Below are 20,876 nucleotides of genomic sequence, written 5' to 3' on the forward strand. Positions count from 1 at the left end.
ATCTGTGGAGATTTGCCTGTGGTGCAGATTTGAGATCTGGAGTATATAAATTTATGCTGCAGATTTTCACTTTGGATTTAACCCTTTGCAGTGCATAGGATGAATTCCTCTAAGAATCTGACCAATCTGCTGTGTGTAGTTTTTGGCTGCAAAATCATTAGTGGAAATTTTGTTTGCGTGATGTGCCTTTTTTAACTGAAGAATCAATTCTGCAGGATTTTAGGGCTGTCAGATACTTGGCTAAAATTCTGATTTACAATAGTTAAAGCATTGTTGATTTTTAAAGAATTAGAAAAAAAGTGTCAGAAGTAGGGCACAATGTGCGGCAGCGCTGGAAATAAGCTCTTTTGTAAGCAGCAATAAAAAAAATAAAAAAAAGCATTTGTCTCTAGGGAGGATACTAAATAAGGGATGAAACATGCTTAATTCACTTTATTGTGCGCCTTCTCTCTGAAGCCATAACAGAGACTCACAAATATTCCCATCAGTCGGGTTGATACCAGACAAGTGTTCCTTTCTAATGCATTATGCAGATGAATCTGTACCACAAATTCAAATTCAGACATGCTTCCCATTGTCCCCGGGGATGTGACCACTGCTGTCCCTCATGGGTTATTGTAAACACCCCTTCTATGTCCTAGTTTCCATTTTAATTCACAGAAAGATGAAAATGAAACACACAAGTGCAATGTCCCACAAGACTCCATTACGTCCCATCAAAAGCAGACTCCATGACATGGCCCAATGTCATCATCTGATTGACCTCCTGTTGGGAACACGGTGACCATAATACACAGGGGAGATTTATTAAAACTGTGTATGAGGACTACCAGCCCATAGCAACCATTCACAGCTCGGCTAATATGTCTTTAACCACTTTGGAAATAATTGAAGTCACAATTGTTTTCTATGGACAGAGTGGTTCGGATTTATGGCGGGACATAAACGTCGCTGGTTTGGATTGTTCTGTGCCGGTTGCTGTGGCCTGATGCTTTTGGAAGACACAAAGCTAATGGTTGTGGTGATTGGTTGAAAATGCGGCACTAAACACACGGAGATAAGGGGGGCTGCTTACATCCGGCCACCACTGATATTTCAATATTTTAGAGGGCATTTACTCTAAAGGATTATCAGGCATAAGGGTGCATAAGAACACTCAATTCCTGATAATTGTGTGGTGTAATGGTTGACCATATTCTGACGAGCAAGCAGAACTTTTTAGGTAGAGTCAAATTCTTTTTAACGGGTCTCTGCCAGCACAGAATGACCATCTTGCCCTCTTCTTTGATTTGACGTCTCTGGCTTCATAGAGCCAGAGAACAGTGGAGATAGTTGGAAAACAAGCAGGTGGGAAGATGTATTTAAATATTTGCCCCGCCATGATACACCGAGCATCTGTACTTGATATTAATCATAGAATAGTAGAGTTAGAATGCACCTCCTGGGTCATCTAGTCCAACCCCCTGCTCAAAGCAGGATTCACTAAATCATCCCAGACAGATGTCCGTCCAACCTCTTTTTAAAGACTTCCATTGAAGGAGGTCTTTAAAAAGAGGTTGGACGGACATCTGTCTGAGATGATTTAGTGAATCCTGCTTTGAGTAGGGGGTTGGACTAGATGACAAAGGAGGTCCATTCCAACTCTACTATTTTATGATTAATATCAAGTACAGATGCTCGGTGTATCATGGCGGGGCAAATATTTAAATACATCTTCCCACCTGCTTGTATTCCAACTATCTCCGTCGTTCTCTGGCTCTATGAAGCCAAAGACGTCAATCAAAGAAGAAGGCAAGATGGTGATTGAGGGAGAACAAGCAGGTGAGCAGGTGCAGTTAAATGTCTGGCCCTTAAGCCCACCATACACATTAGATGTCTGTTGGTTCTCAGCCATCTCTCCCATACACAAGAGCACTTGTTCTGCCTTGCCCTCCTGTGCTCTATGAGAGAGCCGCTGCAAGGTGGCAAGTTATATATAGGAGAACAATTGCATTGGCAGTCTGAAATTAGACATGCCAGATCCTTAAATCCCCCAACAATTGATATTGCGGATTCGGACAACATTAGTCTGTATGGGGGGTTTAGTTATGTATAACTTTATTTTAGAAGTAAGGTGTCATGTACTTGCCCCATTGATTAGATAAGCCACATATCTCTAATGGTCACAGGTAACTGCCCGATGGTAGAACAGCAATTGTATGCACCAGGGTCACCGTAACTGATCCAACCAGCAACTGGAAAAGGTCTTGTGCATAAGGTGCAGACTAGATATCGGTATGGTGACTCCCTGTGTAACATTTATATGTTGTTGTACCTAAATATTTTAATATATCATTTCTGCTCCATGTGATTACAATTTCTGTTCGTTTCTACGTTATTTCAGACATTTCCAAAGACTGACATTCTTCTTGACAATGAATCGCAAGGCAGTGGACTGTATCTACCAGAGCTGGATGAGCCGGAGTACTGTAATGCCCAGAATACCGCCTTGTGGGAGCTGCACATCTTGCAGGTATCTTACCAGTAACCTCCTTCTCTGTTAGGAAGTGGAGACTTTAGATTCCAGAGATGATGTTACACAGTAGTTACCGTAAAAAGAAAAGGGGGCAGAAACGAGAGCAATTTCTAAAAGCTTTCCACTGCTCTTCTAAAAATTAATATACAGCAATACACAGCAGGGTGATATTTGTAGTTCTCCATTGATGTTTCTAATTGAGCAGCGACTGCGTCTCTTCAGAAGCGTACAGCCTGACACACTGAAGCCTCTGCTCGGGAAGTCTCTAGAATAACTTAATACCTGATTTATTAACACTTGTGCACTGCTATGATGAGACTGGTATGTGGAGCTGGCAGTGGTGTGTGAAAGCCGTGACCCTGTAAGAAATTAGTGTGAAGATATCCAAAATCATCACCAAGAAGTCATTTTTATCTCTCGTCCTCCCAGTTTTATACAGAACTGCAAATAAATCTTGATGAGACTTGCAGATAAGAGTCTTCACGCGATGAGAATGAGACGTCGTTTAACCAGATCCAGGGACATTCACGATGCCAAGACACTCAGCCATGTGTACTTACAGCTCATATGTATACTGTGGCCTCTAGGCGTGACATGCTTTTTTTAAGGACTTCCTAAATATAAATTAATGGCTTCTTGTGTGAATTGCTAACTTGCTTTTTTCTCTTGTAGGTATTCCTTTACAAATATCATAGCATTGTATATGCCAATGGGTTTTTCATGTCTTCCTTCTGGAGCACAGCTATTTTACATTTACTTTATTTAGTATTCTGCTTCTTTATATAGAACAAACATATTCCACATACCTTATCATTCATGTGCTGGCCATGCGTATATAGATAGAGAGAGATCTATAGAGAGAGGTATCGATAGAGATATATCCATAGATAGAGAGAGCGGTATAGAGAGAGAGAGCGGTATAGAGAGAGAGAGCGGTATAGAGAGAGAGAGCGGTATAGAGAGAGAGAGCGGTATAGAGAGAGAGAGCGGTATAGAGAGAGAGCGGTATAGAGAGAGAGAGCGGTATAGAGAGAGAGAGCGGTATAGAGAGAGAGAGCGGTATAGAGAGAGAGAGCGGTATAGAGAGAGAGAGCGGTATAGAGAGAGAGCGGTATAGAGAGAGAGAGGTATAGAGAGAGAGAGAGCGGTATAGAGAGAGAGAGAGCGGTATAGAGAGAGAGAGAGCGGGATAGAGAGAGAGAGAGCGGGATAGAGAGAGAGAGAGCGGGATAGAGAGAGAGAGAGCGGGATAGAGAGAGAGAGAGCGGGATAGAGAGCGGGATAGAGAGAGAGAGAGAGCGGGATAGAGAGAGAGAGAGAGCGGGATAGAGAGAGAGAGAGAGCGGGATAGAGAGAGAGAGAGAGCGGGATAGAGAGAGAGAGAGAGCGGGATAGAGGGAGAGAGAGCGGGATAGAGGGAGAGAGAGCGGGATAGAGGGAGAGAGAGCGGGATAGAGGGAGAGAGAGCGGGATAGAGGGAGAGAGAGCGGGATAGAGGGAGAGAGAGCGGGATAGAGGGAGAGAGAGCGGGATAGAGGGAGAGAGAGCGGGATAGAGGGAGAGAGAGCGGGATAGAGGGAGAGAGAGCGGGATAGAGGGAGAGAGAGCGGGATAGAGGGAGAGAGAGCGGGATAGAGGGAGAGGGAGAGAGAGCGGGAGAGAGAGAGAGAGCGGGAGAGAGAGAGCGGGATAGAGAGATTTAGATAGAGAGAGAGAGATCTCCGCCACCCCAAAAATCCAGGAGCTAACCAGATTAGCTCCAGCAATCCGTAATCATACATACTCACCCCTAAGGGTGCGTGCCCACGATCAGTATTTGCAGCAGTTTGGACTCAGCCTACCTCAGCTACGTCCAATCCGCTGCGTTGTACAGTACAAGCACAGTGGACTGGATTTCTAGAAATTCCGTGCCCACTATGCTTCCTTTTTCCGCAGCAAACGCTGACCTGCGGAGCAACTTTCTAGACCGCAGCATGTGAATTGTTTGCTGCGGAATGGCCTGCGTCCTCCGTAGGGAGCACACAAGCGAGAGACCGCAGTGCACTGAACCCTGATCGTGGGTACTGACAGCTGCAGTCTCCTGTGGAGGAGACACGCGCCCCCCCGGTCAGGACTCGCTGCGTTCTGAACGCAGTGAGTTCTGATCGTGGGCACATACCCTAAAGTGCTGTTCTTAGACAGAATTTCCTCACTGCCATCATATTACATTGTGCTGTGAAGATTATTCGTAAACGTGCCGTAGCTATTCTCTATGAGCACTGCTATATATTCTATATTTCTTTCAGAGACATTATCACCCCGTAGTCCGGGATTTTGCTGCCCACCTTCGTGCTGGGGCACCTTCTGAAGGTTCATCAGCTCTTGCAGCTTCATTAAGTCGAAGGTAAAAGCATAAATTTGATAACTTTTTTTTTTTCAACACATTTTACTAAACGGAAACCTAAATCTTTGCAACAGACTTAACAAAGTATCTGTTTTTTAATTGCATTGTAAAGTTGTGGAATTTTGTAACATGCTTGATTTGATTATTTTACTTCCACTTGTCTCAAACTGTGAGGTGCTCTTTTAATTCCCAGTCCATGCTCTTTTAGAAGCTGCTTTCAGCTGCTGCTCATCAATCTATCTGTACACTGTATTTAGTCTGTTTATCTGTGCCTCCCTGCCCCCCTCCTCTGGGGTAATGGAAAAGGAAATTAAATGTATTACAAAAATTCAACACTGGTAAAAGTTTACAATGTCTGAAAGAAAATAATAATAAAAAGTTTGTCACCTATTTTAGAAGTACCAAGCATATAACTGAATATCCAAAATTAACAAAACTTTAAATACTCCAACAATCATGTACCAAAATATTTTAACTTCAAGAAGAATGCAACCAACAGATAGTGTAACAATTTATTGCCATTATGCAGTTCACTTTAAAAATGACACCAAATGCGCTACACCCCGAGGAAGGCTCCATGAAATGCTCGTCTGTGTGTAGCTGAAAAACAGTTAACTCCTGAATTGTATTTTTTGTGCCTCTTGTCTCCATTTAATAGTTTGTTACTCACTGGAAGTTTTTTTTTGTTTTTTTTTTAGTGTCCGTATGATTTTTATATGGTCTGGCATGTTTTATGTGGTTTTTTTGGTTTTTTTTTTAACCCCTTCAGCCCCCGGGCATTGTGTTTTTCGGTTTTTGTTTTTTCCTCTCTTTCTTCCTAGAGCTGTAACTTTTTTATTTTTCTGTCAATCTTGCCATATGAGGGCTTGTTTTTTGCGGGACGAGTTGTACTTTTAAATTAAACCATAAGTTTTACCATATAGTGTACTGGAAAACGGCAAAAAAAATTCCAAGTGCCGAAAAATTGCAAAAAAAGTGCGATTGCACAATAGTTTTTGGGATATTTTATTCAGTGTTCACCATATGGTAAAACTTCTGTGTCACTGTGATGCCTGAGGTCAGTGCGAGTTTGTAGACACCAAACATGAATAGGTTTACTGGTATTTAAGGGGTTAAAAAAAATTCACAAGCTTGTCCAAAAAAAGTGGCGGACGTTTTGCGCCATTTTCCAAAACCCATAGCGTTCTCATTTTTCAGGATCTGAGGCTCAGTGACGGCTTATTTTTTGCGACTCGAGCTGACGTTTTTAACGGTACCATTTTTGCGCAGATGCTACGTTTTGATCGCCTGTTATTGCATTTTGCGGCGACCAAAAAACATAATTTTGGCGTTTGGAATTTTTTCCCGCTACGCCGTTTACTGATCAGATTAATTGATTTTATGTTTTGTTCGGGCATTTGTGAACGCAGCGATACCAAATGTGTTTATTTTTTATTTTTTTTATCCCTTTAATTTTCAATGGTGTGAAAGGGGGGTGATTTGAACTTTCAGGATTTTTTATTTTTTAAATTTTTAAAACTTTTTTTTACTTTTTTTTGTTTTTTTTTTACTAGTCCCCCTAGGGGGCTATAGCGATCAGCAATCCGATCGCTCTATCTGCTGATCACAGCTACAGAGCGGAGAACTGCAGATTTGGTGCTTTACTTTCAATGCCGGCTGTATTCCGGCACTGAGAGGAAGTGACTCATGTTAGCTACAGGCGTCATCACATGACCCTGTGCTACCATGGCAACCACCGAAAGTCACGTGACTTCCGATGGGGGCGGGGTAAGTCACTGTCATGGCGGTGCGCATATACATCTCTCTGCCAGATTTTGGCAGCGAGATGTAAGGGGTTAATAGTCGCGGGTGGAAGCGATTCCACCCGTGACTAGCAGGCACACGTCAGCTGTTGAAAACGGCAGGGGACGGGGACTAACCTCACACGATCCATGACGTACCCAGTACGTCATGGGTCGTTAAGGGGGATAAGTCTTAACCCTTACGGGGTTAAGTCAATTGTATTTAATAATATTCATTATGTTCTACTTTGCAGTTTGCAAAGTTCAGGATATTTTAATATATGAAAGCCTTACCGTGGTTGATTTGGTGCCTTACTTGATGGCTCTATTAATGAGAAGTGTTTTATTATCTAGATTTACAAATGAGTAAGACTTTCCCAGTGATGATTAGTGTTATTTCTGGTAAAATTAGGCTTGAAATGTCATGGTAGGAGCCACATATTTAGTCTATTGCCATGACAGGCACCTTTTTAAAGATCCAAACAACTTGAATATGGGGTCTTTTCAGATTTTTGAAAATTAGGAGGAAGGAACCTTGAACACTGCATTAGTATTGCCATCAATACTGGCAGAAACCCATCGATACAATTAACACTTGAAGAATGTGGAAAAAATTGAGGCACTTAACAAAAACAACTTACCTTCTTTTATTATATCTTTTATGCATCAGTCATAGAAATCTACAACCGTGAGAAATAAACTGCGTTTTCTTACACAGTAGTGTTTAGTATAAGACATTCCTGCTTCTGGGGTTGTGCTTATGATATAAGAATCCAGTCTGATACGGGGTCCTTAACCCCATAGTCTACAACTTAAGTTCACTTCTTTGAAGACTCCTGATGGGAATAGGCTTAAACAAAATGAAAAGGAAATGGACTTCTTTCTCATGGGACCCTCCATACTGTAGCCTTCAGTTAATGAGTTGGAGTTTTGCATGTAATGGAAATATTCTTGATTTTATGATTGAATGCAATTCTCCAGTTGAAACATAACTGGTTGAAGATCTGGAAGTTGTAGCCTCAGGAGTGGTGAGGAGACCAAAGGCCAAGCTATATCTGGAGGATTGTAATAAGTCAAGTAAAAAGTAGATAATAAGGAAAAGACTATTTCTGTTGGGAAAATATTGCACAGCGCACACAGATGATATCTGCTCACATTGGCCAAGCCATGGGAAGGACTAGCCTCTTGACCAATGCCAAAGGTAACATTTATCATCTAGGAGGAAAACTGCACATCCAATGCCTAAATACAGAAGATGGGCAATTTAAAGTTTCCAGAAAATTAACTGTATAGTCCACATAGTAATAGTACGTTTCTGATAGAGTAACGCCCATAGTCAGAATTATGGACATACATTTATAACAAATAATTGCCATAATTTCATTATTTAGACTAAGGACGTTACACTCTCCAGAAACGTGTCAGTCATTTTTACTTTGTGGACTATATATTAAAATTATTTTCTTCTTTTTTTGTCATAAGATTTTATGGAAATAAAGTATCTGATGTGCTGTTTTCCTCCTCAATGGTGCTTTGAAGTTGACAGTATCAAATGTTATTGACATTGTAAACTTATTTACTTGGATCACGGAGGTGGTACATCCCCCAGATTTGTGTACACCAGTCCCCCAGATTTGTGTACACCAGTCCCCCAGATTTGTGTACACCAGTCCCCCAGATTTGTGTACACCAGTCCCCCAGATTTGTGTACACCAGTCCCCCAGATTTGTGTACACCAGTCCCCCAGATTTGTGTACACCAGTCCCCCAGATTTGTGTACACCTGTCCCCCAGATTTGTGTACACCAGTCCCCCAGATTTGTGTACACCAGTCCCCCAGATTTGTGTACACCAGTCCCCCAGATTTGTGTACACCAGTCCCCCAGATTTGTGTACACCAGTCCCCCAGATTTGTGTACACCAGTCCCCCAGATTTGTGTACACCAGTCCCCCAGATTTGTGTACACCAGTCCCCCAGATTTGTGTACACCAGTCCCCCAGATTTGTGTACACCAGTCCCCCAGATTTGTGTACACCAGTCCCCCAGATTTGTGTACACCAGTCCCCTAGATTTGTGTACACCAGTCCCCCAGATTTGTGTACACCAGTCCCCCACATTTGTGTACACCAGTCCCCCACATTTGTGTACACCAGTCCCCCACATTTGTGTACACCAGTCCCCCACATTTGTGTACACCAGTCCCCCACATTTGTGTACACCAGTCCCCCACATTTGTGTACACCAGTCCCCCACATTTGTGTACACCAGTCCCCCACATTTGTGTACACCAGTCCCCCACATTTGTGTACACCAGTCCCCCACATTTGTGTACACCAGTCCCCCACATTTGTGTACACCAGTCCCCCACATTTGTGTACACCAGTCCCCCACATTTGTGTACACCAGTCCCCCACATTTGTGTACACCAGTCCCCCACATTTGTGTACACCAGTCCCCCACATTTGTGTACACCAGTCCCCCACATTTGTGTACACCAGTCCCCCACATTTGTGTACACCAGTCCCCCACATTTGTGTACACCAGTCCCCCACATTTGTGTACACCAGTCCCCCACATTTGTGTACACCAGTCCCCCACATTTGTGTACACCAGTCCCCCACATTTGTGTACACCAGTCCCCCACATTTGTGTACACCAGTCCCCCACATTTGTGTACACCAGTCCCCCACATTTGTGTACACCAGTCCCCCACATTTGTGTACACCAGTCCCCCACATTTGTGTACACCAGTCCCCCACATTTGTGTACACCAGTCCCCCACATTTGTGTACACCAGTCCCCCACATTTGTGTACACCAGTCCCCCACATTTGTGTACACCAGTCCCCCACATTTGTGTACACCAGTCCCCCACATTTGTGTACACCAGTCCCCCACATTTGTGTACACCAGTCCCCCACATTTGTGTACACCAGTCCCCCACATTTGTGTACACCAGTCCCCCACATTTGTGTACACCAGTCCCCCACATTTGTGTACACCAGTCCCCCACATTTGTGTACACCAGTCCCCCACATTTGTGTACACCAGTCCCCCACATTTGTGTACACCAGTCCCCCACATTTGTGTACACCAGTCCCCCACATTTGTGTACACCAGTCCCCCACATTTGTGTACACCAGTCCCCCACATTTGTGTACACCAGTCCCCCACATTTGTGTACACCAGTCCCCCACATTTGTGTACACCAGTCCCCCACATTTGTGTACACCAGTCCCCCACATTTGTGTACACCAGTCCCCCACATTTGTGTACACCAGTCCCCCACATTTGTGTACACCAGTCCCCCACATTTGTGTACACCAGTCCCCCACATTTGTGTACACCAGTCCCCCACATTTGTGTACACCAGTCCCCCACATTTGTGTACACCAGTCCCCCACATTTGTGTACACCAGTCCCCCACATTTGTGTACACCAGTCCCCCACATTTGTGTACACCAGTCCCCCACATTTGTGTACACCAGTCCCCCACATTTGTGTACACCAGTCCCCCACATTTGTGTACACCAGTCCCCCACATTTGTGTACACCAGTCCCCCACATTTGTGTACACCAGTCCCCCACATTTGTGTACACCAGTCCCCCACATTTGTGTACACCAGTCCCCCACATTTGTGTACACCAGTCCCCCACATTTGTGTACACCAGTCCCCCACATTTGTGTACACCAGTCCCCCACATTTGTGTACACCAGTCCCCCACATTTGTGTACACCAGTCCCCCACATTTGTGTACACCAGTCCCCCACATTTGTGTACACCAGTCCCCCACATTTGTGTACACCAGTCCCCCACATTTGTGTACACCAGTCCCCCACATTTGTGTACACCAGTCCCCCACATTTGTGTACACCAGTCCCCCACATTTGTGTACACCAGTCCCCCACATTTGTGTACACCAGTCCCCCACATTTGTGTACACCAGTCCCCCAGATTCGTGTACACCAGTCCCCCAGATTCGTGTACACCAGTCCCCCAGATTCGTGTACACCAGTCCCCCAGATTCGTGTACACCAGTCCTCCTGATTTCGTATATATTCATTAGAAAACTTGGGTAACCAATCCATGTTTGGAGTGAATGACGAAAACAGAAGTTAGGCTAGAACCAAAGACCCACTATTCTAAATCTGCCAAGTCTTCTTGGATGTATCACGATCTTACTTTGTGTATTCATTATTTGCAGATCTCCTGTGGAATTATTTAATGATTATTCTATGAATGAAATGAACTTCAATCCACCTGTTCCAGAAACTGTTCCCAAGATTAAGGTATTTAATGAAATGTTTATGCCTACTTTGATGTTCACAGCATGATGATTGGTGGGATAGGTCGCCAATGTGAGGTCTATTGGGGTCTGGCACCCCTACCGAACAGCTCTTTGCTGCTCCACTCAGTCTTCTTCACATCCAGAATAAATAAGTGTAGATCTAAGCTGTGTGTATTGTCGGGGCCTGCAGAGCAGCTCTGTTCTTTGAAAAGATCTATACATAGTGGTCACTGCAGAACAGCTCACATCAAGAATTAAGAATGCCTGTAACAGCTGGGGTGTGCGGAGTATCAGACCCACACCGGTCTCATCCTATGGATAGGTCATAAATATGTTGTGTCATGACTAGTGATGAGCAAGCACTACCATGCTCAAGGGCTCGTTACTGATAGCAAGCAGTTAATGCTTGGACAGACTCATCTCGTATACCAACTATAATGCAAGTCTATAGGGAACTCTAGCATTTTTCTGGAAGATCCTCTTGAAAAATGGTTGAGTTTCTCATTGACTTTCATTATACTCTGTACACGAGTTGAACCCATCCGAGCATTAACTGCTCATGAGTACCAAGCCCCCGTGCATGGTAGTGCTCACTCATCATTAGTCAGGACAACCCCTTTAGGCCATTTTTGTACGTCTACTTCTAAACTGTCATGCCTATGAGGCTTCGGAGTTTGGGTCAGGAGATTCAGTGAGGTGAAAGTGTTGACTATAAGAACCATTTTTTTTTTTTTTATTTTTTTTTTTTTAATGCTGGCGTTTGGTTGTTGTGACTCCTAACTCCATTCCTAGTTTTAATTGATTATCAAACTGCGGATTAATTCTCTGGTGTAAAAAGTGGACTAATACTTTTTTTTTATACAAGAGACTAAATACTGCCCCAAAAAATGATGCATGCTCTGTAATTGGAGATGTGATGCCAAATGCTGTGGAGCAACTGTTAGAACTGTAGCTATATAGGGCTAAGGGAGGATAATCTTATATAATGGGGTTCATTCACATTGTGCTAAATTGGATCCTCAATAAGGGAGATGAATAAGGCTGAGGAGCCATCCTTCATTCCTCCGATTCATTTCTACATGTAAGGGAACAGGTTTATAGTGAGAAATGTATACACGTCTTCACTGCTTATTCTCAGTAGCATCTAAGTGTGTTTATAGATCAGCCCTCGTCTCCTTCACAGATGCACTTAACCAGTTCAGGACCAGAACAACCATATATTTTTTTTTCTATACACACTGTACATCAGAACAAGGGGAAAAAAAGTAGTTATTTATAAATAGTTTTTACATCTTTATTCTGTGATATTTTAAGGATATTATTGACTGTTTTACATTTAAAACTTTGTTTCCTTTCTGTAACAATTTTTATATATCTATAGGGCTAGTAACAGCGATTTATGCTTTTTTTTTTCTTTGGGTTTTTATTTTCTCCTCTATTTGCTCAGTCATGTAATACATTGTGCCCCTCCATAAAGTTATATAGGACATTTCTTCAGCGCTCTATTGGGAGACCCAGACGATTGGGGTATAGCTACTGCCCTCCGGAGGCCACACAAAGCACTACACTAAAAAGTGCAAGGCCCCTCCCCTTCTGGCTATACCCCCCCGTGGTATCACGGGTACTCCAGTTTTCAAGCTTTGTGCGAAGGAGGTCAGACATTCCATGCATAGCTCCACAGATTTTAGTCAGCAGTAGCTGCTGACTATTTCGGATGGAAGAAAAGAGGGCCCATATAGGGTTCCCAGCATGCTCCCTTCTCACCCGTGGATGGTGTTGTAAGGTTGAGGTACCTATTGCTGGTACAGGGGCTGGAGCCCCACATGCTGTTTTCCTTCCACATCCCCTTGTAGGGCTCTGTGGAAGTGGGATCCTGCCGGCCTCAAAGCTCTGACGCCGGGCTCCATCCACAGACCCATAGCACCTGGTGGATGCCGAGCAGGAGTACCATCAGGGACAAGGCCCTGCATCACACAGGTACTCTGTGTCCCCGGCAGGCACAGACACACTCCGGGCTGGCTGGGTGTTGTAGTGCGCCGGGGACCGTAACGCTAGAGCTAGTGTTCCTACAGTTTAACTGGGGGACTTTTTTCTGTGTTGTGGGAACGCAGCGCCGACCCCCGCTGGACCGGCGGCGCTGCTGTGACTTTTAGTTCGCCGGGGACACGCCGACCGCGCTTTTACGGCGGTGGCGTTTATAAATCTAGTCCCCGGCTTTTGCGGCCTAGGACGCCGGCAGCTCCGATTCGTTCCCGCCCCCACCCTGTCAATCAGGGTAGGGGAGAGACGCTGTTTCACGGCAGCGACGAGGGCTGGAGCCTGATTTACATGCTCCAGCCCTCTCACTAGGCACAGAGGGAAGCAGGCTTCCCGCTCTTAGTCAGGAACGCCCAGGGCCCGCCCCCCTCCTCTCTCAGGACGCCGGCAGCCATTACATGCATGTCTGGCTGGAGGACGGACGCAAGGCTCTGGGAGACCTGGACTAGGGGGCTTTGGAGATCACACACCCGCTCTTAAGCGGGCGGTAAGCGGCTTTTCAGCTGGCCCCTCTAGTGCCTCAGTGTGTTTTAGTGTACTGTGTCACTGGACATATATATATATTTCCTTATTGCTTGCACTGTGAGGTCGCTTCCTGGCTGTATACCCAGATCGCTCTGAGGAGGCAGCAACATGTCATCCACAAAACGCAAGGCTGCCAAGGCTAGGGCTGTGTACACTGCGTGTGCTGCATGTGGGGCTGCTCTACCAGCAGGCTCCAAGGACCCCCATTGTGTGCAATGCTCAGATCCGGTGCTGCTTCGCCAGCCGGAGTCAGGAGAGATAGTGACCCAGGCTGAGACGCCTGTAAGTCCTGCCCCGGTGTCAGGGACAGACTTTGCAGTTTTTGCTGATAATATGTCTGTGACTATGGCAAAAATCCTTGAAACTTTGCAATCCATGCCTGGGGCTCAGTCTATGGACACGGCGAGGTCTCTGTCCTCTAATCCCCCTCAGTTGGATTTAATCCAGACTGCAAGGGGGTCCCCGGCTTCACAGGCTGAGTATTATGACTCAGATGATAGCCCCAGCCACCCTAAGCGGGCTCGCTGGGAAAGACCCTCAACGTCATCACACTGCTCAGGGTCTCAGCGCAATCAGTCGCTCTGTGATGCGTCTGATGAGAGTGATCAGGAGTCTTATCCTGGAACCCCTCTCAATCTGGATACCCCGGATGGGGACGCCATGGTAAACGAGCTTATCTCAGCCATCAATAGACTGTTGGATATTTCTCCCCCAGCCCCTTCTGCAGAGGAGGCAGCTGCAGAGCAGGAGAAGTTTCGTTTTCTCTATCCCAAGCGTAAATTAAGTGCTTTCTTGGATCACTCTGACTTCAGAGAGTCAATCCAGAAACACGACGCTCATCCAGAAAGGCGTTTCTCTAAACGTTCTAAGGATACCCGTTTTCCTTTCCCCCCTGATGTGGTCAAGCGCTGGACCCAGTGTCCAAAAGTTGACCCCCCCGATTTCCAAACTTGCAGCTAGATCCATAGTTGCAGTGGAGGATGGCGCTTCACTTAAGGATGCCAATGACAGACAGATGGACCTCTGGTTAAAATCTGTCTATGAAGCTATCGGCGCGTCGTTTGCTCCAGCATTCGCAGCCGTATGGGCACTCCAAGCTATTTCAGCAGGGTTAGCAAAAGTGGATGCTATCTTACATCCAGCGGTGCCGCAAGTGGCGTCCCTTACCTCGCAGATGTCCGCGTTTGCGTCTTACGCTATCAATGCGGTCCTAGAATCTACCAGCCGCACCTCAATGGCGTCCGCCAATTCGGTAGTTTTGCGCAGAGCCTTGTGGTTAAAGGACTGGAAAGCAGATGCTGGTTCCAAAAAATGTTTAACCAGCCTGCCTTTATCTAGAGATAGACTGTTTGGCGAGCCATTGGCTGACATCATTAAACAGTCCAAGGGTAAAGACTCTTCTTTGCCCCAGCCCAGATCAAGCAAACCTCAGCAGAAAAAATGGCAGCAGAGGTTTCAGTCCTTTCGAGGTTCGGGCAAGACACAATTCTCCTCGTCCAAAGGGACTCAGAGGACGCAAAGAAGCTCAGATTCCTGGCGGGCTCACGCGCGCCCCAAGAAAGCAAATGGAGGAACCGCTTCCAAAGCGGCTACCTCATGACTTCCAGCTCCCCCCCTCCGCATCTCCGGTCGGGGGCAGGCTCTCCCGCTTTTCCGTTATTTGGATGTCACAGGTCAAAGACCGGTGGGTGACAGACATTTTGTCTCGCGGGTACAGAATCGAGTTCAGTTCTCGTCCTCCAGCTCGGTTCTTCAGAACCTCCCCACATCCAGACCGAGCAGATGCCCTGCTGCAGGCGGTGGACTCCCTAAGAGCGGAAGGAGTAGTGGTTCCTGTACCGCCTCAGGAACAAGGGAGAGGGTTTTACTCCAATCTCTTTGTGGTTCCAAAAAAGGACGGCTCGTTCCGTCCTGTTCTGGATCTAAAGCTGCTCAACAAACATGTGCACGCCAGGCGGTTCCGGATGGAAACCCTCCGCTCTGTCGTGGCCTCAATGTCTCAAGGAGACTTCCTTGCCTCAATAGACATCAAAGATGCTTATCTCCACGTGCCAATTGCTACAGAACATCAACGTTTTCTACGTTTTGTGATAGGAAACGAACATCTTCAGTTCGTAGCTCTGCCATTCGGTCTGGCGACAGCCCCACGGGTTTTCACCAAGGTCATGGCGGCAGTGGTAGCGGTCTTGCACTCTCAGGGACACTCGGTGATCCCTTACCTAGACGATCTACTTGTCAAGGCACCCTCTCAAGAGGCATGCCAACTCAGTCTACATGCTACACTGGAGACTCTACAGACGTTCGGATGGATCATCAACTTTCCAAAGTCGAATCTGTCTCCGACACAGTCACTAACGTATCTTGGCATGGAGTTCCATACTCGAGCAGCGAGAGTGAAGCTTCCGCTGAACAAGCAGCGGTCACTACAGACAGGGGTGCAATCCCTCCTTCAGGGCCAGTCGCACCCCTTACGGCGCCTCATGCACTTCCTCGGGAAGATGGTGGCAGCCATGGAAGCAGTTCCCTTTGCGCAGTTTCATCTGCGTCCACTTCAATGGGACATTCTCCGCCAATGGGACGGGAAGTCAACGTCCCTGGACAGGAAAGTCTCTCTTTCCCAGACGGCCAAGGACTCTCTACAATGGTGGCTCCTTCCCACCTCATTGTCTCAGGGAAGATCCTTCCTGCCCCCATCCTGGGCAGTGGTCACGACAGATGCGAGTCTGTCAGGGTGGGGAGCAGTGTTTCTCCACCACAGGGCTCAGGGGACGTGGACTCCGCAGGAGTCCACCCTTCAGATCAATGTTCTGGAAATCAGAGCAGTGTATCTTGCCCTACTAGCCTTCCAGCAGTGGCTGGAAGGAAGGCAGATCCGAATTCAGTCGGACAACTCCACAGCGGTGGCATACATCAACCACCAAGGGGGGACACGCAGTCGGCAAGCCTTCCAGGAAGTCCGGCGGATTCTGATGTGGGTGGAAGCCACGGCCTCCACCATATCCGCAGTTCACATCCCCGGCGTAGAAAACTGGGAAGCAGACTTCCTCAGTCGCCAGGGCATGGACGCAGGGGAATGGTCCCTTCACCCGGACGTGTTTCAGGAAATCTGTCGCCGATGGGGAGTGCCGGACGTCGACCTAATGGCGTCCCGGCACAACAACAAGGTCCCGGCATTCATGGCGAGGTCGCGCGATCAAAGAGCTCTGGCGGCAGACGCATTGGTTCAAGATTGGTCGCAGTTCCGGCTCCCATACGTCTTTCCACCTCTGGCACTCTTGCCCAGAGTGTTACGCAAGATCAGATCCGATTGCAGCCGCGTCATACTCGTCGCCCCAGACTGGCCGAGGAGATCGTGGTATCCGGATCTGTGGCATCTCACGGTCGGTCGACCGTGGTCACTGCCAGACCGACCAGACTTACTGTCCCAAGGGCCGTTTTTCCATCAGAATTCTGCGGCCCTGAACCTGACTGTGTGGCCATTGAGTCCTGGATCCTAGCGTCTGCAGGATTATCTCAAGGAGTCGTAGCCACAATGAGACAAGCTAGGAAGTCAACATCTGCTAAGATCTACCACAGAACGTGGAAGATTTTCTTATCTTGGTGCTCTGCACAGAGAGTATCCCCTTGGCCATTTGCATTGCCCACCTTTCTTTCCTTCCTGCAATCGGGGTTGGAAAAAGGCTTGTCGCTCAGCTCCCTTAAAGGGCAAGTCTCGGCACTGTCGGTGTTTTTTCAGAAGCGTCTAGCACGTCTTCCTAAGGTGCGCACGTTCCTACAGGGGGTCTGTCATATTGTGCCCCCGTACAAGCGGCCGTTAGATCCATGGGATCTGAACAGAGTACTTGTTGCTCTGCAAAAGCCGCCCTTCGAGCCTCTAAAGGACGTTTCCTTTTCTCGCCTGTCACAGAAAGTGGCGTTTCTTGTCGCGATCACATCGCTTCGGCGAGTGTCTGAGCTGGCAGCTTTGTCATCCAAGGCTCCTTTCCTGGTGTTCCACCAGGACAAGGTAGTGCTGCGCCCCATTCCGGAGTTTCTCCCTAAGGTCGTATCCTCGTTTCATCTTAATCAGGATATATCCTTGCCTTCCTTTTACCCTCATCCGGTTCACCGGTATGAAAAGGACTTACGTTTGCTAGATCTGGTGAGAGCACTCAGAATCTACATTTCCCGAACGGCGCCCATGCGCCGTTCCGATGCTCTTTTTGTCCTTGTCGCTGGTCCGCGCAAGGGATTGCAGGCTTCTAAAGCCACCCTGGCTCGATGGATCAAAGAACCAATTCTAGAGGCCTACCGCTCTGCGGGGCTTCCGGTTCCTTCAGGGCTAAAAGCCCACTCAACCAGAGCCGTGGGTGCGTCCTGGGCATTACGACACCAGGCTTCGGCTCAACAGGTGTGCCAGGCAGCAACCTGGTCCAGTCTGCACACTTTCACCAAGCATTATCAGGTGCATACCTATGCTTCGGCGGATGCCAGCTTAGGTAGAAGAGTCCTGCAGGCGGCAGTGACATCCCCGTAGGGGAGGGCTGTTTTTTTGCAGCTCTAACATGAGGTATTTCTTTACCCACCCAGGGACAGCTTTTGGACGTCCCAATCGTCTGGGTCTCCCAATAGAGCGCTGAAGAAGAAGGGAATTTTGTTACTTACCGTAAATTCCTTTTCTTCTAGCTCTTATTGGGAGACCCAGCACCCGTCCTGTTGTCCTTCGGGATTTTTTTGTTGTTTGCGGGTACACATGTTGTTCATGTTGAACGGTTTTTTCGGTTCTCCGATGTTTCTCGGAGTTAATTTGTTTAAACCAGTTATTGGCTTCCTCCTTCTTGCTTTGGCACTAAAACTGGAGTACCCGTGATACCACGGGGGGGTATAGCCAGAAGGGGAGGGGCCTTGCACTTTTTAGTGTAGTGCTTTGTGTGGCCTCCGGAGGGCAGTAGCTATACCCCAATCGTCTGGGTCTCCCAATAAGAGCTAGAAGAAAAGGAATTTACGGTAAGTAACAAAATTCCCTTCTTTAAATAATTTTTTCCTTTTTTATTTTTTTCTGGATTTCCTTTATAATTGAGCTGGTATATTGGCTCCACTTACAGGGAAAATTTAGACACTAAGAAACCATCTCTGACTTCACTGTGTCTTACAGCCGGCTCCCTGTTCCTGCAGCTTTAGGGTATGTGCGCACGTTGCTTTTTACCTGCTTTTTACCTGCTTTTTTGCTGCTTTTTCTTCTGCGCTGTTTAATGCCAAAATGGATGTGTTCTTCTATTCAAGCAAAGTCTATGGGAATTTGGGTTTCTTGTTCACACTATGTTGTTCAAAATGCTGCCTTTTTGTGGCAGAACTTTGGTCAAAAACTCAGCTTTTCAAAGAAGCAACATGTCGATTGTTTTTGCCATTTGGGTTTTGCACTGCAAAGCTGAGTTTTTGACCAAAGTTCTGCCACAAAAAGGCAGCATTTTGAACAACATAGTGTGAACAAGAAACCCAAATTCCCATAGACTTTGCTTGAATAGAAGAACACATCCATTTTGGCATTAAACAGCGCAGAAGAAAAAGCAGCAAAAAAGCAGGTAAAAAGCAACGTGCGCACATACCCTTACAATGTTGTGAAGCTCTTGTATTATACAGAACATCACTACAGAGTAAATTTTAGACCACCCCAATGATTGTCAATTGGTGGTCCGGAAGTAGTAAAAGGGTGTACAGTCACGACCAAAAGCATAACAATGTTTTTGAACTTTTGACTTTCAGGCTCCATATTCCCCCATCCACTACAGCTTTGTCTATAAAATGAATGTAATCTCATCATTTTCGCTGTCTCATACATAAATTTGGCTTGCAACTATTTAGCATATGATTTAGTTTTGCAGATTCTTCTCATGTCACTGCATTGTTACTGTTTTGCTCCTGATGGTGGAAAAATCTTTCTTCCTGTATATTACAAATTACAACCTGTTCTCACAGTCCCTAATACCTCAGAGTTTTATTAGGTTGATTCCCAAGCAAAAGGTCACTGGTTTTAATCAAGGAATAGCCATGAAGATGATCTTCCAAGGAAAAACAAACCGCGTCATTCTGCTAATCAATGGCATTGTCTTAGCCAAGAAAACTGCTAAACTGCATGATGTGAGTGCCATGACAGCTGGAAAATATGAAATTAAGTCCGTCCATTCATTTAAAAGCCAATAACTGGAAGTCCAGGCAAAATATTTGAGTCAACAAGTCTGCTCATCCCAAGGTCTATCAGTCCTGGTAGAAGAAAAAACTGCACTGGAGGTGGCTCGTATGTTTCATAATAGTGAGATCACATATGTCCATGCAAGCACCGTGTGACGCACGTCACACAAGTCTAAAGTGGTGGTCCAAAAAAAGGTGAACAAGCTTTGACTTCAATATCATCATAAGCGCTCAAGTTTGCAAAAAGAATGAAAAGTGGACAGTAGAAGATTAAAACCGGAAGCGATGAGACTAAAGTCAATAGACTAGGTTCTGATGGGTGCAAATGGGTCTGTAATAGAGTTGAACGAGCACCTAACTATTCATACTCTCTATACTCATAGCAAGTACTATCTAATACTCGCTTATTCATTCAGAATAGCATGTGCAATGCAAGTCAATGGGGAATACTCGCAAATTAACGAGTAACCTGAGTGCTGCACTATTTGCTACTCACACGAATAGTACGGCATTCGGATCACTCATTACATTGCGAGATTTCCCCATTGATTTGCATTGCACACGCTATTTGGAATGAACACACGAGTATTTGTTAGGAGTATAGCGAGTACGAATAGTTAGGTACTCGCTCAACTCTAGTCATGAAGAAACGAGGGAAAAAAGGACCTAACGGATTGAGAAGTTGAAGGAATTGTGAAGTTCAGTGGAGGAAGCCTGATGTGGGGTTGCTTCACAGACAAAGAAGTTGGATACTTGACCAGGATCGATGGTGGTCTCCAATGCCGAGCTCTATGAGTGAGTATCCTACAAGAGGAGTCTTTTTGTACACTCTAGTACTATCTGTATGAAAAGGACAACACACTGCTCCAGTAGGATATCGATTCGGAGCATACGTAGAGATTGGAGGAGAAGTGGTTCAATGACAATGAAGTAGAGGTGGTTGGTTGACTCCACAGTCCCCAGACCTCAACCCAATTTAACACTATGGGTAGAGTTGAAGGAAAATTTGTATACATATCCAAGTGAGTTGACTAATATGCACCATTAGAAACGTGTAGAAGAGACCCAGGATCATATTTTGGTTGAGATATGCTTGAATCTGAATCTTTCTGAGCATGTTCTTGATCAGACAGTGATGAAAGCCAAAAGGTGGATTAACAAAATAATAAATTTGATTT

General features: G+C 46.0%; 1 protein-coding gene across 1 annotated transcript in view; it reads left to right on the top strand.

Moving 5' to 3' along the window:
- NOC3L (NOC3 like DNA replication regulator) overlaps positions 1–20,876 on the top strand; it is a 196,118-nt gene that overhangs the window by 174,442 nt on the left and 800 nt on the right. The window contains exons 18-20 of the mRNA XM_075348773.1: positions 2,384–2,512; positions 4,801–4,898; positions 10,885–10,969. Of these exons, the coding sequence (XP_075204888.1) occupies positions 2,384–2,512; positions 4,801–4,898; positions 10,885–10,969 (312 nt within the window). The remainder of the gene's footprint in view (positions 1–2,383; positions 2,513–4,800; positions 4,899–10,884; positions 10,970–20,876) is intronic.

This window comes from Anomaloglossus baeobatrachus, chromosome 5 (assembly GCF_048569485.1).
Source record: "Anomaloglossus baeobatrachus isolate aAnoBae1 chromosome 5, aAnoBae1.hap1, whole genome shotgun sequence".
Lineage (NCBI taxonomy): Eukaryota > Metazoa > Chordata > Amphibia > Anura > Aromobatidae > Anomaloglossus > Anomaloglossus baeobatrachus.